Raw genomic sequence first — 11469 nt, forward strand, 5'->3', positions numbered from 1 at the left:
TTCAAGTACCGTACCGTTTTGAAGCTACATGTCGTACCAACTAATTAACGAGTACTGTACGTGTTTGAATATTCAACGCACGGTTAATAATTTAAGTATTAAATATATTTAATATATTGATCTTATCTTGCCATTCTTGAAGATGTTGGTTGAACACGAAGAATGGATATTATTTAGATTGATGTCAAATCAAATTTAATAACCAATAAAAATAAATTAAGCTATTTTTATTAAATGACTTGTTCTATATGATAAAGATGTTATTCTTAATGTCTACCCGATGTGGCATCCATTTACTACTCAACCTAACTTAACCATTAATATATTAGTTTTAATTTTTTTATAAATATAAATTATTACGGGTGAAATTGGACAATAAGGTCAAATCTAAGTTACGCAGAATCAAACGAAAATGTCAAATTGTCGGGGTATGAGTTCCACAAACGTACCGATTAGAGTCATTGCATAAAAATAAGGCTTTTGTAAATTAAGTGTAGGGTTCGTGCATATGAAAGTTATATCATTTACATATGAAAGAAGTGTGTACACACGTGTAAGATCTCACACTGGTTGCAGAAGGGAACATACATTTCTTATAAAAGTATGAAAACCTCTCTCTAGTAGACGCATTTTAAAACCGTGTGGCTGATGACAACATGTAACGAGCCAAAACGAACAACAATTGCTAGTAGTGAGCTTGGGCTATTACAACTGGTATCGGAGCCAGACACGGAGCGGTGTTCCAGCAAGGACGTTAGGCCTCAAGGAGGGTGGATTGTGAGATCCCACATCGGTTGGAGAGGGGAACACACATCCCTCGTAAAAGTATGAAAACCTCAACCTAGTAGACGCGTTTTAAAATTGTGAGGTTGATGACAATATGTAACGAGCCAAAACAGACAATATCTACTAGCGATGACCTTGGGTTGTACACAGCGAGCCCGAGAGTTTAAGAAAGTGGTATGACACTAATGGGTTATGTGTGTACGAAAGTGATACATGTCCCGAGTATAAGAAAGAAGTGTACGTTGTCTAAAGCCATGATTTTCATGTCACACTAAGAAGTGTTTTATGTTACATGTGATTGCATTATTCAAATTTACTCAGATAGATACTAACAGATTATTTTATAATTATTCTACAATTTATTTTAATTAAAAATAAGAGCATTCTAGGTAATTGACGTGATTGCTACCTAGGGCATGGACCTATATTAAATTTTAGCTTCTATATCACATTCATATTTTAATATTTTTCGTTAAGAAATTTTCGTGGATTGATTAAGATTGAAACCTATACTTTTAGATGTTAAATTTTAAAAAAATTTCTTGGATTGGTAATAATGGCAAGTCGTGCTTAAAAATTTAAGTTTTTGCTTATATTATATTTAAAAACTATAAAATTTAATTTAATATAAACTATTATCGATTAAGTATAATATAAATTAAAAAAATTAATAAAAATAAACATTAGCTCAAATTATTTCATTTAATGAATTAAAATTAAAAAAAAAAATTAGAACATGTCAAATATAAGTTTAATTCACCGACTCCTTTTATATAGGGCAAAGGTCAAAATGGTCATAATCGCATTTGTTGTAAATTACAGAAATTAAATGCATTTTTTGAACGAAAATTTACAGACAAAAATAAATAAATATAAGGAAAAAAAAATGTTTAGGTAACTGAACCTAGACTGGCACCGTACAACAGAAATAAATTTCCATACAATTTCCAAAAATGAAAAAGGAAAAAATAAAATAAAATAAAATCCTTTCTTCGTCCATTCGTACGGCCAATTGTTCTCTCTCTCTCTCTCTCTCTCTCTCTCTCTCTCCTCTCTGCATAAAAACTCATTTCTCCCGCTCGTACCTTAGGCCAGAGAAACACGCAAAAATGAAGCTCGTTTGGTCTCCAGAAACCGCTTCAAAAGCTTTCATCGATACGATTAAATCAGTAAGTTTCCTTCTGATCGCCGATTTTATTCGATTCGATTTGATTTTGCTCTTTCTAATTTCTCCGATTCTTTTTCTGATCGTTTTCAGTGCGAAAATTTCAAAGAATTCGGCGTCGCCGAGCTTCTTTCCGCTATGGCCGCCGGCTGGAATGCCAAACTCATTGTACATGCTTGCTCCACCGCCTCCTCCTCCGTCGTCACCACCATCGGCCTCTCCGTTGCGGCGCGGCACACTGGCGGACGGCACGTCTGCGTATTGGCGGACGAGAGGTCGAAATCAGAGTACGTGAAGGTCTTGCAGGAGGCCGGCGTTTCGACGCCGGCGGAGATTGTGGTTCATGAGGCGGAGGCGGCGATGGCGGCGGTGGTCGGAGTGGACTTTCTGGTGGTGGATTGTAAGCGGAGGGATTTCGCTAGGGTATTGAGGTTCGTTAACGTGAGTGATAAAGGGGCAATTTTGGTATGTAAAAACACGTGGATTAGAAGCTTCGAGAAGATTTGCTATTGTACGCTTCTCCCGAGGGGGATACGTGTCGTTAGATCGGTGAGTTTGCCGGTGGGTCAGGGGTTGAGTATTATCCATGCGGGATCATCGAACGGCGGCAGCAGCGACAACGGTTCGATCTCGAAGAGCAAACTCAGTCGTTGGATGAGGCATATTGATGAACGGTCCGGTGAAGAACACGTGTACCGGATGCTAATCTGAACCGGTTTGTTTGAAATGAATAGTAAATAAATAAAACCAGGTCGGACTAACTGGTTTGTTTGAGCCGAACCTCCAAATTCTTGAGAGCAACGTTGTAACCTTCATCACTGTATCTAATTTGCACCTTTTTGATCCGATTTACAATAATAGATACATAATTTTGAGCCAAATCACTTTCAAATTTTTTTTTCTTTATTCCAAATTTTCTCAAGCTCATGAATGTCACATAATCAACTATAACCAAAATATAAAAAAGTCAACCCTTCGTTTAACATGCTTAAAATCAACTTAAGATTGAGCTAAGAAGTTGCCGACAATAGTTGGGTTAGTCCAATATAGTACATAATAGAAAGGGGTGAAATGACGGTCCTCACAAATGAGTATAACAAGTTGATTCCAGCAAGAACGCTCACAAGGTCGATACTATTTGGATTATTGTTGCCTTATCAAACCAACGAAGAAAGACCATTTTCTTTTGTTGTCATTCATCAATTCAACGTGAAATTGAAGATTGGAGAGATTTTAAATTCAGAAGGATGCCATTTGACTATGTATTGTTTCATAATTTTTGCAGTATTATTGTAAATTACGATAAGTTTTAATACAGTGAATTGAGCAATACCATATTATTTTGATAAGAGCCAATAACGTTGGATTTGCAAAGCTAGAATACTTGCAAACTTTAACAAATAAAGTTAATTTTACAGATAATTTCAATTTAGAGCTAGTTAGAAAGATGAATAACTTTTTACATCCAACTTATGTCATAATTACGATAAAAAATCAAATTAATGACAAGAACCGAATATATATTTCTTTTTTACGACATGTTTTTTTTTTTTACTTTCTTTTCTAATTTGGAGGGATCATGTTCACTTGATTGGCTTATCTATTTCATGTAAGTACTATTTATAATATATCACCCAATTTTATTTAGTAAACAGAATTAAATTATGAGTGCAAAATTTAAATACAATAATTACTGAAAATGTTGGATGATGGTATAGCTAGACAAACTCAAACCACGTAATTAAAATAAATAATTTTTAAAAAATAGTTATATTTTAATAATAATAATAATAAAAATAAGAATATTAAAAAAAAGTTCCAAAATAAAAGGATTTAAACGATAAATTTAGAGAAAAAGAAATTATTTGGTTGGTCCATGAAAAGCGATACCGAAGTTCCCGGCTTCACTTGCATTCCGCTTCCGAATATAACGACCTTCCCTTCCCTTTCATTTCTCCATTTTTTCTGAAACACAAATGACAAATTTCTCTCTCTTTCTCTCTCATTTCTTCTCTGAAATTTTTGTGTTTTGTTTGATCTGAACTTCATTGTACAGTGGTTGCAAAATCATTTCTCATATCGTTGTTTTGCTGCTGAACAATGTCGTTCTCGGATTCCGATTCGTCCTCCGTTGGCGGAACTAATGAGTACAAGAACTTCCGTCAAACCAGTCGTGATCGTAAGCTTTTCTTCTTTGCTATTCTTCTCTTGTTACGGTCATTCTGGAGCTAAGACAATGGCGGAATGGAAATTTTAGCTCTTAGCGTTAACAATGCCTTTTGTTTTCTAATTCTTTCGTCCTCATCAGTCGATAAGTTTCCATTTGAACTAATTGAATTGCTAATTTGTATTGTAGTAGTGTTTTATTGCATTTTTTTTTGGAGTTAGAGATGCGGAGATCTATCTTTGTATACTAGAGTTCGGAGTCTTTGCACGAATTTGTCTAACTCAATAATTGCCATTATGAGCTGATTCAATTCCTCATCTGTATTCTATCAGTGTTTGATTTCGTTTGTTTTGGAGTTATGAGACGCGGAGAATCTTACAATTTTGGAAACTTGAAGTTTGGAGTCTTTGCAGAGAATAAGCTGTCCATTTGAACTGATTGAATTATTCATTTGTGTACTATGGTGTTTGACTGCGTTTTTTTTTTGGAATTAAGAGACGAGAAGAATTCTGAATACTTCGAGTTTGGAGTCATTGCACTAGTTTGTGTTCTACACAAATTTAATCTTTTTATTAGTCGATAAGTTGTTCATTTGAAATTGCTGAATTTCTCATTTGAATTCTATTGGTATTTGATTGAGTTTGTTTTGGAGTTTAAGAGACGCGGAGAATCTTATAATTTTGAATACTGGAATTTGGTTGTACAGATTTTTCATTGAGAGAGGCATTGAAGAATCTGAGTTTCTGATAGTGTTACGTGAATGCTTGTCCTCGATCAAGTGCATTCTTATGACATACATTGAATTTTTCTCAGGATTATTGTTCGAAATGCTTGGAGCAGCCAATACGGAGAATTCAAAACCATGGAGGGTATGTTCTTTAAATTGTATTCGTCATTTTATATGTGCGATGGAACTTTTATAGCTCTAGAGCGTAGAGCCACTTGATTTATAAAATGTCTCCTCCTTTTCTTGTTCCTTCTTCAATGATCCTGCATTAACTTATATGCAGGTACTAATCATGGATAAAGTGACAGTAAAAGTAATGTCTCACTCTTGTAAAATGGCGGATATCACAGACCAAGGGGTTTCACGTACGTTCAATTTGCCTTTCCCATTATGTTTTTGTTTGTGTCATTTTTACACTTTGCCATTCATTTCCTTACCGTAGCTTCTATCTGAAATATAGTCATTTAACTTTTCGGGTATGTGGTGCGTTTCGTTATTTTGTAATCGTTGTTCTACATCCATCCTAATTTCTGTTCGTCGTCTGCCAGGAAAATATTGAAATTTTCAAAATACAGCAAGTTAGTTGCTTCACGAATATCAATAGTCATGCAGAAATCTTGATCTACTTTGTACCTTAAGCCGTTATCTCTGTTTATGTTGGTTCACAATAGATTCTTCTTTTACTGCAGTTGTGGAAGACCTTTTCAGAAGAAGGCAACCATTGCCATCGCTGGATGCTATTTATTTTATCCAGCCATCCAAAGAGAAGTAAGATTTTTTTTTTCTTTTTTTATTTGGTTCGTACATTTTGTGATTGTTCAACTCCTTGGGCATTCAATGATTAACAAGGTGGTAAAACTTTGTGTGGTTCCGAATCAAAGTCTTTTTGCTTCTTTGGTAGTCAGATTCTGCGTTCTGTAAATGCATGGTGTGCATTTCTGTCACATTTATTTCCTGGATCATTTTACCATCGAACTATCTTTCAATAGGATATGATGTTGAACCGTTTTCCAATTTACTTTATGTATGCTATGAACTCTGAACTCTTTTTAACCGTATCTTTTTCTAGCATGCAGTGTTGTCATGTTCTTGTCTGACATGTCTGGAAGGGAACCTTTATACAAGAAGTATGTAAGATGGTTTAGTTTTCCCCTACAGTTTTCAATTATTAATTTGATTCGTTTCTAATGCTTTTCTTTTTCTTTTCATTTTTTGCTTCGTGTTTCAGGGCATTTGTGTTTTTCAGTTCACCCGTTCCAAGAGAATTTGTTAATCACATTAAGTGTGATACAAGTGTCTTACCCCGAATAGGTGCATTGCGCGAGGTTGGTATCTTCATTTCACTCTTGAAAGGCTTCTTTTGAGATATATGATATCTACCACCAGTCTTTCTTTCCCTCATCTCATTTATCCTTTCTTTTGTTTCCTCTAGATGAACCTCGAATACTTTCCCATTGATAGCCAGGTACTTGATCCGTTCGTATTTCTTTCTTCTGACGCTATCTTCTTATCCTGTAAGTGTACTGTAGTTGGAATTCTCTCCCATTGCTTTTAGTAGACGTCTAACATAAAGCATGCATGATTTGTGAATTTATTAGACGCTTGTGTGGACTCGGCGAGAATTATCTGGAACGTAAATTTTGGCACTATAGTTTTAGTCCTTTATGTTCACCGCAAGTTTCGGACACGAAGGAGCAAGTAATGTCTCCTTCCAGATCATCAAATTTATTCATCGCTATCCCAATTTATGGAATGGAAGAAAAGGGGACAATTTTCTTTTGTGCTTGCATATCTGGTTCGGACAATGTTTGTGTCCTTCAGCTAAGGACCACCAGCTGAAGAAATTCACACATAAGCGAAGAGACACTAAAAAAAGCTTTTATAAAGGGAGTACAAAAATAGACATTTTTGAGAGTTTAGTATTAACGCTTGAAATCTTAAAACCAACCATCACCAAGTCTAAAGTATTAGAGCATGATCATATTAGTCTCACACAAACTTGACGAACAAGCATCATTTCGAGCTACAGGTTTAGTCAGATAGTGAAAAATTAGACTAGAAAGTTTGACTGGAAATTTAGACTGTTATGTAGAGATGAATTACAATTCCTACGTTATTATCATACTTTTAATATCTTGACCTGGCTGCTTTATCTAACCACTGGGACTACTCATTTGAAGTCAGAAAACTAAAAAAATCTTCCATAGACAAGCGTAGAATAGATACCTTTTGTTTCTCTAGCTTGCCAATTACAGTCGGGCAATGAAATTTACTTGCAAGTATTAAAGATATTATGTGATGCTTTAACATCTTCCATGTCCAAAGTAAACTTCACTTTTCGATTTACAACGAACAGTGAACTGACAATGACCTTTATGCAGGCCTTTATCACTGATCACGATAGGGCATTGGATGATCTTTTTGTTGAATCTGAAAATTCTCGTAGATTTGATAATTGCTTGAATACAATGGCGACTAGAATCGCTACTGTTTTTGCATCACTAAAGGTATGCCACTTTAGGATGATGTGTCTAAGTTTATAGTGATTGGTTCTGAGTTTTTATTGAATTTGAAGTATACATGGATTAGAGCGATTATCTGTTGCAGCAAATACCAACTATTATTTAGCAGCATGCCCTGCTGACTTAATGCACTCATATTTTCTTACTCTGATTTGGTTTTCTTCCCGCTTAATTTCTAAATTTTGAAAACTATAGCAGACATTTAGCTAACATTTGTTCTGAATTCGGCTGTATATTAAGACAGTTAATTTCTGTTGTAACATAAATTGGGATTAATGATGAAAGGCCCTTATCACCACCTTGCTACACCAAATTATTACTTTGTCATGGACCAAAAAAATCAAAGATAACAAACTACAATTGTTCCGTATATGATGTTTAAGGATTGATACTTACGAAATCCTTTCCTCTCTTTAGGAGTTCCCATTTGTGAGATATCGAGCTTCCAAGGCTTTGGAGGATCCCACTGCAGCATCACTTCGTGAATTAGTACCCACAAAACTTGCTGCTGCCGTATGGAACTGTATTTCCAAGTATAAATCTACCATTCCCAACTACCCTCAGTCTGAAACATGTGAGCTGCTCATCTTGGATAGATCCATTGATCAGGTTACTTTAATTTTCTGTTTCAGTGATGATGTAATTTTTGTCTGGTTTGTTTATTTAATGTTTTGAACTCAAACTATAGATTGCCCCTGTTATCCATGAGTGGACTTATGATGCTATGTGTCGGGATTTGTTAGAAATGGAAGGAAATAAGTACATATATGAGGTATGAGCCTCATTATGGATGTGCCGACATCATTTTCTTGCTCAATTTCCCGGCGTTTTTCCTTTTTTTTTTTTTTTTTTTTTTTTTTCCAAATATAAATTATACACAATTGTGCTCATAGGTATCCAGTAAGACAGGAGGTGATCCTGATAAACGTGAGGCCCTTTTGGAAGACACTGATCCAGTTTGGCTTGAGCTTCGACATGCACATATTGCAGATGTATGTCCTATCCATTGAGATTTTTCCATATCACATGATCTGTTGGTTCATTTTCTCTTTTCACCAACTGATATAACAGGCTAGTGAACGTTTACATGAGAAGATGACCACTTTTGCATCTAAAAACAAAGCTGCGCAAATTCATCAAACTGCAAGGTTCGTTTCTGAGCTGTTTATATTGACTTTTCAGATTTCATTTTTTCATTTAAAACAAAATATAAGTTTGTCATGGATTTTGGTTCTCTAAGCTGTCATCAATTTGACACTACTTTTACTGTTTCTAAATTGAAAACCATTATTTCCCGTTTTTCATATTACTAGCTCTTAAATGTTGAAGTTGCTCTTTGCAGAGATGGTGGTGAAATTTCTACACGAGATTTACAGAAAATGGTTCAAGCTTTACCACAATACACAGAACAAGTGGAAAAGATTACTCTTCATGTTGAGGTTTGTTTCTCATGTTGGATGAGGTTATGTTGCTTCCACTTTGAGAACTAATCTTATATGTGATTAGCTTGTCCCCCTTTTTCATGCTCTGGAAATTCAGTTTTGTAAGTTATTACATCTGTCAACTGTTGGGCTGAAATATTAATGAAGTTGAGAAGATATCATGCTTGGGTTTGATTAGGGTCATTTTCCGCATTTGACCATTATCTTTTTTATCATTTGATATAGATTGCTGGAAAAATAAATACACTGATTAGAGAAATGGGACTTCGAGAGCTTGGACAATTGGAGCAGGATTTGGTTTTTGGAGATGCGGGAGCTAAGGATGTTATTAACTTCTTAAGGACAAATCAGGTCACATGCTAAAAGGAGTGAATGTTTGAAAAAGCTCAGTTAATTGTCAATAACCATTCTTCAACTTCTCTTTTCCTATGCAGAATGCAAGTCCAGAAAATAAATTACGTTTGTTGATGATTTATGCGTCTGTCTATCCTGAAAAGTTTGAGGACGACAAAGCTGCAAAGATAATGCAGGTAACAGAAGAAAGGAATTTATTTTTGTCTATGATTGGATTTCTATCCATAGAATGCTTAGCATTTCTCCTTCTTATAAATGATTTCCCCCATTTTAGTTTTCTCACTCGAATCTTCTCCTTGTGTTTTTTATCTATTTTAAAGATTGGCAAAATTTTTAGCAGTAGTTATTTGTGTATATCTAAGAATAACTGCATTTACTAATCATTTCAATTTTAAATTAGTTGGCTAAGTTAACAGCTGAAGATATGACGGTAGTGAAGAACATGCGGTTGCTGGCGGGGTCGGATTCTAAAAAGGCAACATCAGCTCATAGTTTCTCCTTAAAATTTAATGCACAGAAAGTAAGCCATAAGTTAAATGCCAGATATTATTCAAGTTGAAATACCGAAATTTAGAGCAAAGCTGGTGACAGCATTCCTACGATCTAACTCTTGTCTATGATCACAGACTAAACAAGCAACAAGAAAAGACCGCACTGGTGAAGAAGAAACATGGCAACTATTTCGATTTTACCCCATGATAGAGGTCTGCTATAAGAATCTTTTCTTATTTAACTTCCCGTTATTATTACTTGGTTGCTTGTATTATTTCGTCCCAGACGTGTGCAAAACTACGATGGTTAAATACTTGATAGACGTTTTTATTATTCTTCAGGAACTTATAGAAAATTTGTGCAAAGGTGAATTATCAAAAAATGAATATTCATGTATGAACGAACCTTCTCCATCGACCACTAAACCTGCTGTCCCGAGAGGTAGTACTCAGAGTGCAACTAGCCAGACAAGTCAATCGGCTGGTGGTCCAAAATCAATGAGATCAAGACGAACAGCAAATTGGGCACGATCCAGTATTTCTGACGATGGATACGGAAGGTCTAGCATATATATTTATTTCAGAAGTGGTTATGCATTGTTAATAAGAAAAAAGCTTTAAATTATTTTTCCATTAATTCCCCCTAATACGTAAAATGCATATTGCCTTTTACAGTGACTCTATTTTGAAAGCAGCAACTCTCGACTTTAAGAAGATGGGACAACGTGTTTTTGTATTCATTATTGGTGGGGCTACTCGATCCGAGGTATGCTTTTGCTTACTCCCAATTACTTTGCTATTCTACATTTTCCCTCTAATTGATTTTTGTTCTGTAATTGTGTCACCTTTCAGTTGCGAGTTTGTCATAAGCTCACCGCAAAACTAAGGAGAGAAGTAGTGCTAGGTTGCTCCACTTTGGATGATCCTCCCCAATATATCATGGTAGTACTAATTCCACGCCTATTACCTTAATTCTCATATTCTGATACCCATTACATAATAATATAATGCGCTGCTTCTGAGTTTCTTTGTCTAATTGTTTCCTCTATTTTGCAAAAAATTTAGAGGGATCTTTGTTAATAGGAAATTTAATTGTTTGTTTGTTTGTTTTTTTTTTTTTTTTTTTTTTTTTTTTTTTTTTTTTTTTTGGTTCATTGGCGGCTCACAATATGTTTGAAAAATATTTTGCAGAAATTGAAGCGATTGTCGGAACCAGAGCCTCCAGTGGAGGCCCCGAAATTTTTTTAAAAGTGGTTGTGATCTACATTAATGGTCAAACTCTTTCTACTCTCCATGTATTGATGTGTACTACTACTGCTTGAGATAAATTCCATTTCCCCTTCACAACAATTTAAACACAGTTGTGACTTTGGAGAAAGTAAAATAAACTTTAATCACATTTTAAATTATATTCCTATTCTTTTCATTTTTCTTTAGAGGTTTGCATTAATTTTGTTTTTTTGTCCTGAAAACATTTGAAGTATTGAATTATGCTTAGTTAGCTGAATTTGGATTAAAGATTGAAATGGTATTGAACTTTGTTCATGAAAAAGTGTAGGCAAAAATAAGCTTAAAACTATCTCTTTCATTATTCGTATTTAAATCTTTGCTTTACATCGGATTTTGTTGCATTAGTTTGTTTCAGATTTGATACTTGGTGTACTTATACTAGACTTAAAACATTTGTGATCCATTTGCAATCATGGAGATAATCCAAAAACTCTTGAAGCTTTGAAATTTTCTTCAAGAAAGTGATAAGTTCATGAATTTAAAAAAGAATCTTATATTTCAAGAAGAATACAATAATCCTTCTGA

At 34.7% G+C, this 11469-nt stretch overlaps 2 protein-coding genes across 3 annotated transcripts; both read left to right on the forward strand.

The window, feature by feature from the left end:
- Positions 1-1757: 1757 nt before the first annotated feature.
- On the forward strand, positions 1758-2835 carry LOC111779232 (uncharacterized). Its single transcript, XM_023659335.2, has 2 exons — positions 1758-1955; positions 2045-2835. The coding sequence occupies exons 1-2, from the start codon at positions 1896-1898 to the stop codon at positions 2660-2662; spliced, it is 678 nt and encodes a 225-aa protein (XP_023515103.2). The 5' UTR covers positions 1758-1895; the 3' UTR covers positions 2663-2835.
- Positions 2836-3833: 998 nt separating this feature from the next.
- On the forward strand, positions 3834-11069 carry LOC111778999 (protein transport Sec1a). Of its 2 annotated transcripts, XM_023659026.2 has the most exons (21): positions 3834-4130; positions 4932-4987; positions 5129-5210; positions 5535-5613; positions 5922-5972; positions 6074-6170; positions 6278-6310; positions 7227-7352; positions 7785-7976; positions 8056-8139; positions 8261-8359; positions 8439-8515; positions 8710-8806; positions 9035-9160; positions 9244-9339; positions 9564-9683; positions 9790-9867; positions 9997-10214; positions 10330-10420; positions 10507-10596; positions 10846-11069. In XM_023659026.2, exons 1-21 carry the CDS (start codon positions 4052-4054, stop codon positions 10900-10902), a joined length of 2028 nt encoding a protein of 675 aa, XP_023514794.2. In that variant the 5' UTR covers positions 3834-4051; the 3' UTR covers positions 10903-11069. The 2 variants fall into 2 exon arrangements, with proteins under 2 accessions (XP_023514794.2, XP_086975216.1); XM_087119090.1 differs by lacking the exon at positions 3834-4130 and having other exon boundaries at positions 5915-5972.
- The last annotated feature ends 400 nt before the right edge of the window (positions 11070-11469 follow it).

This window comes from Cucurbita pepo, chromosome 17 (genome assembly GCF_057944985.1).
Source record: "Cucurbita pepo subsp. pepo isolate OVF chromosome 17, ASM5794498v1, whole genome shotgun sequence".
Classification (NCBI taxonomy): domain Eukaryota; kingdom Viridiplantae; phylum Streptophyta; class Magnoliopsida; order Cucurbitales; family Cucurbitaceae; genus Cucurbita; species Cucurbita pepo.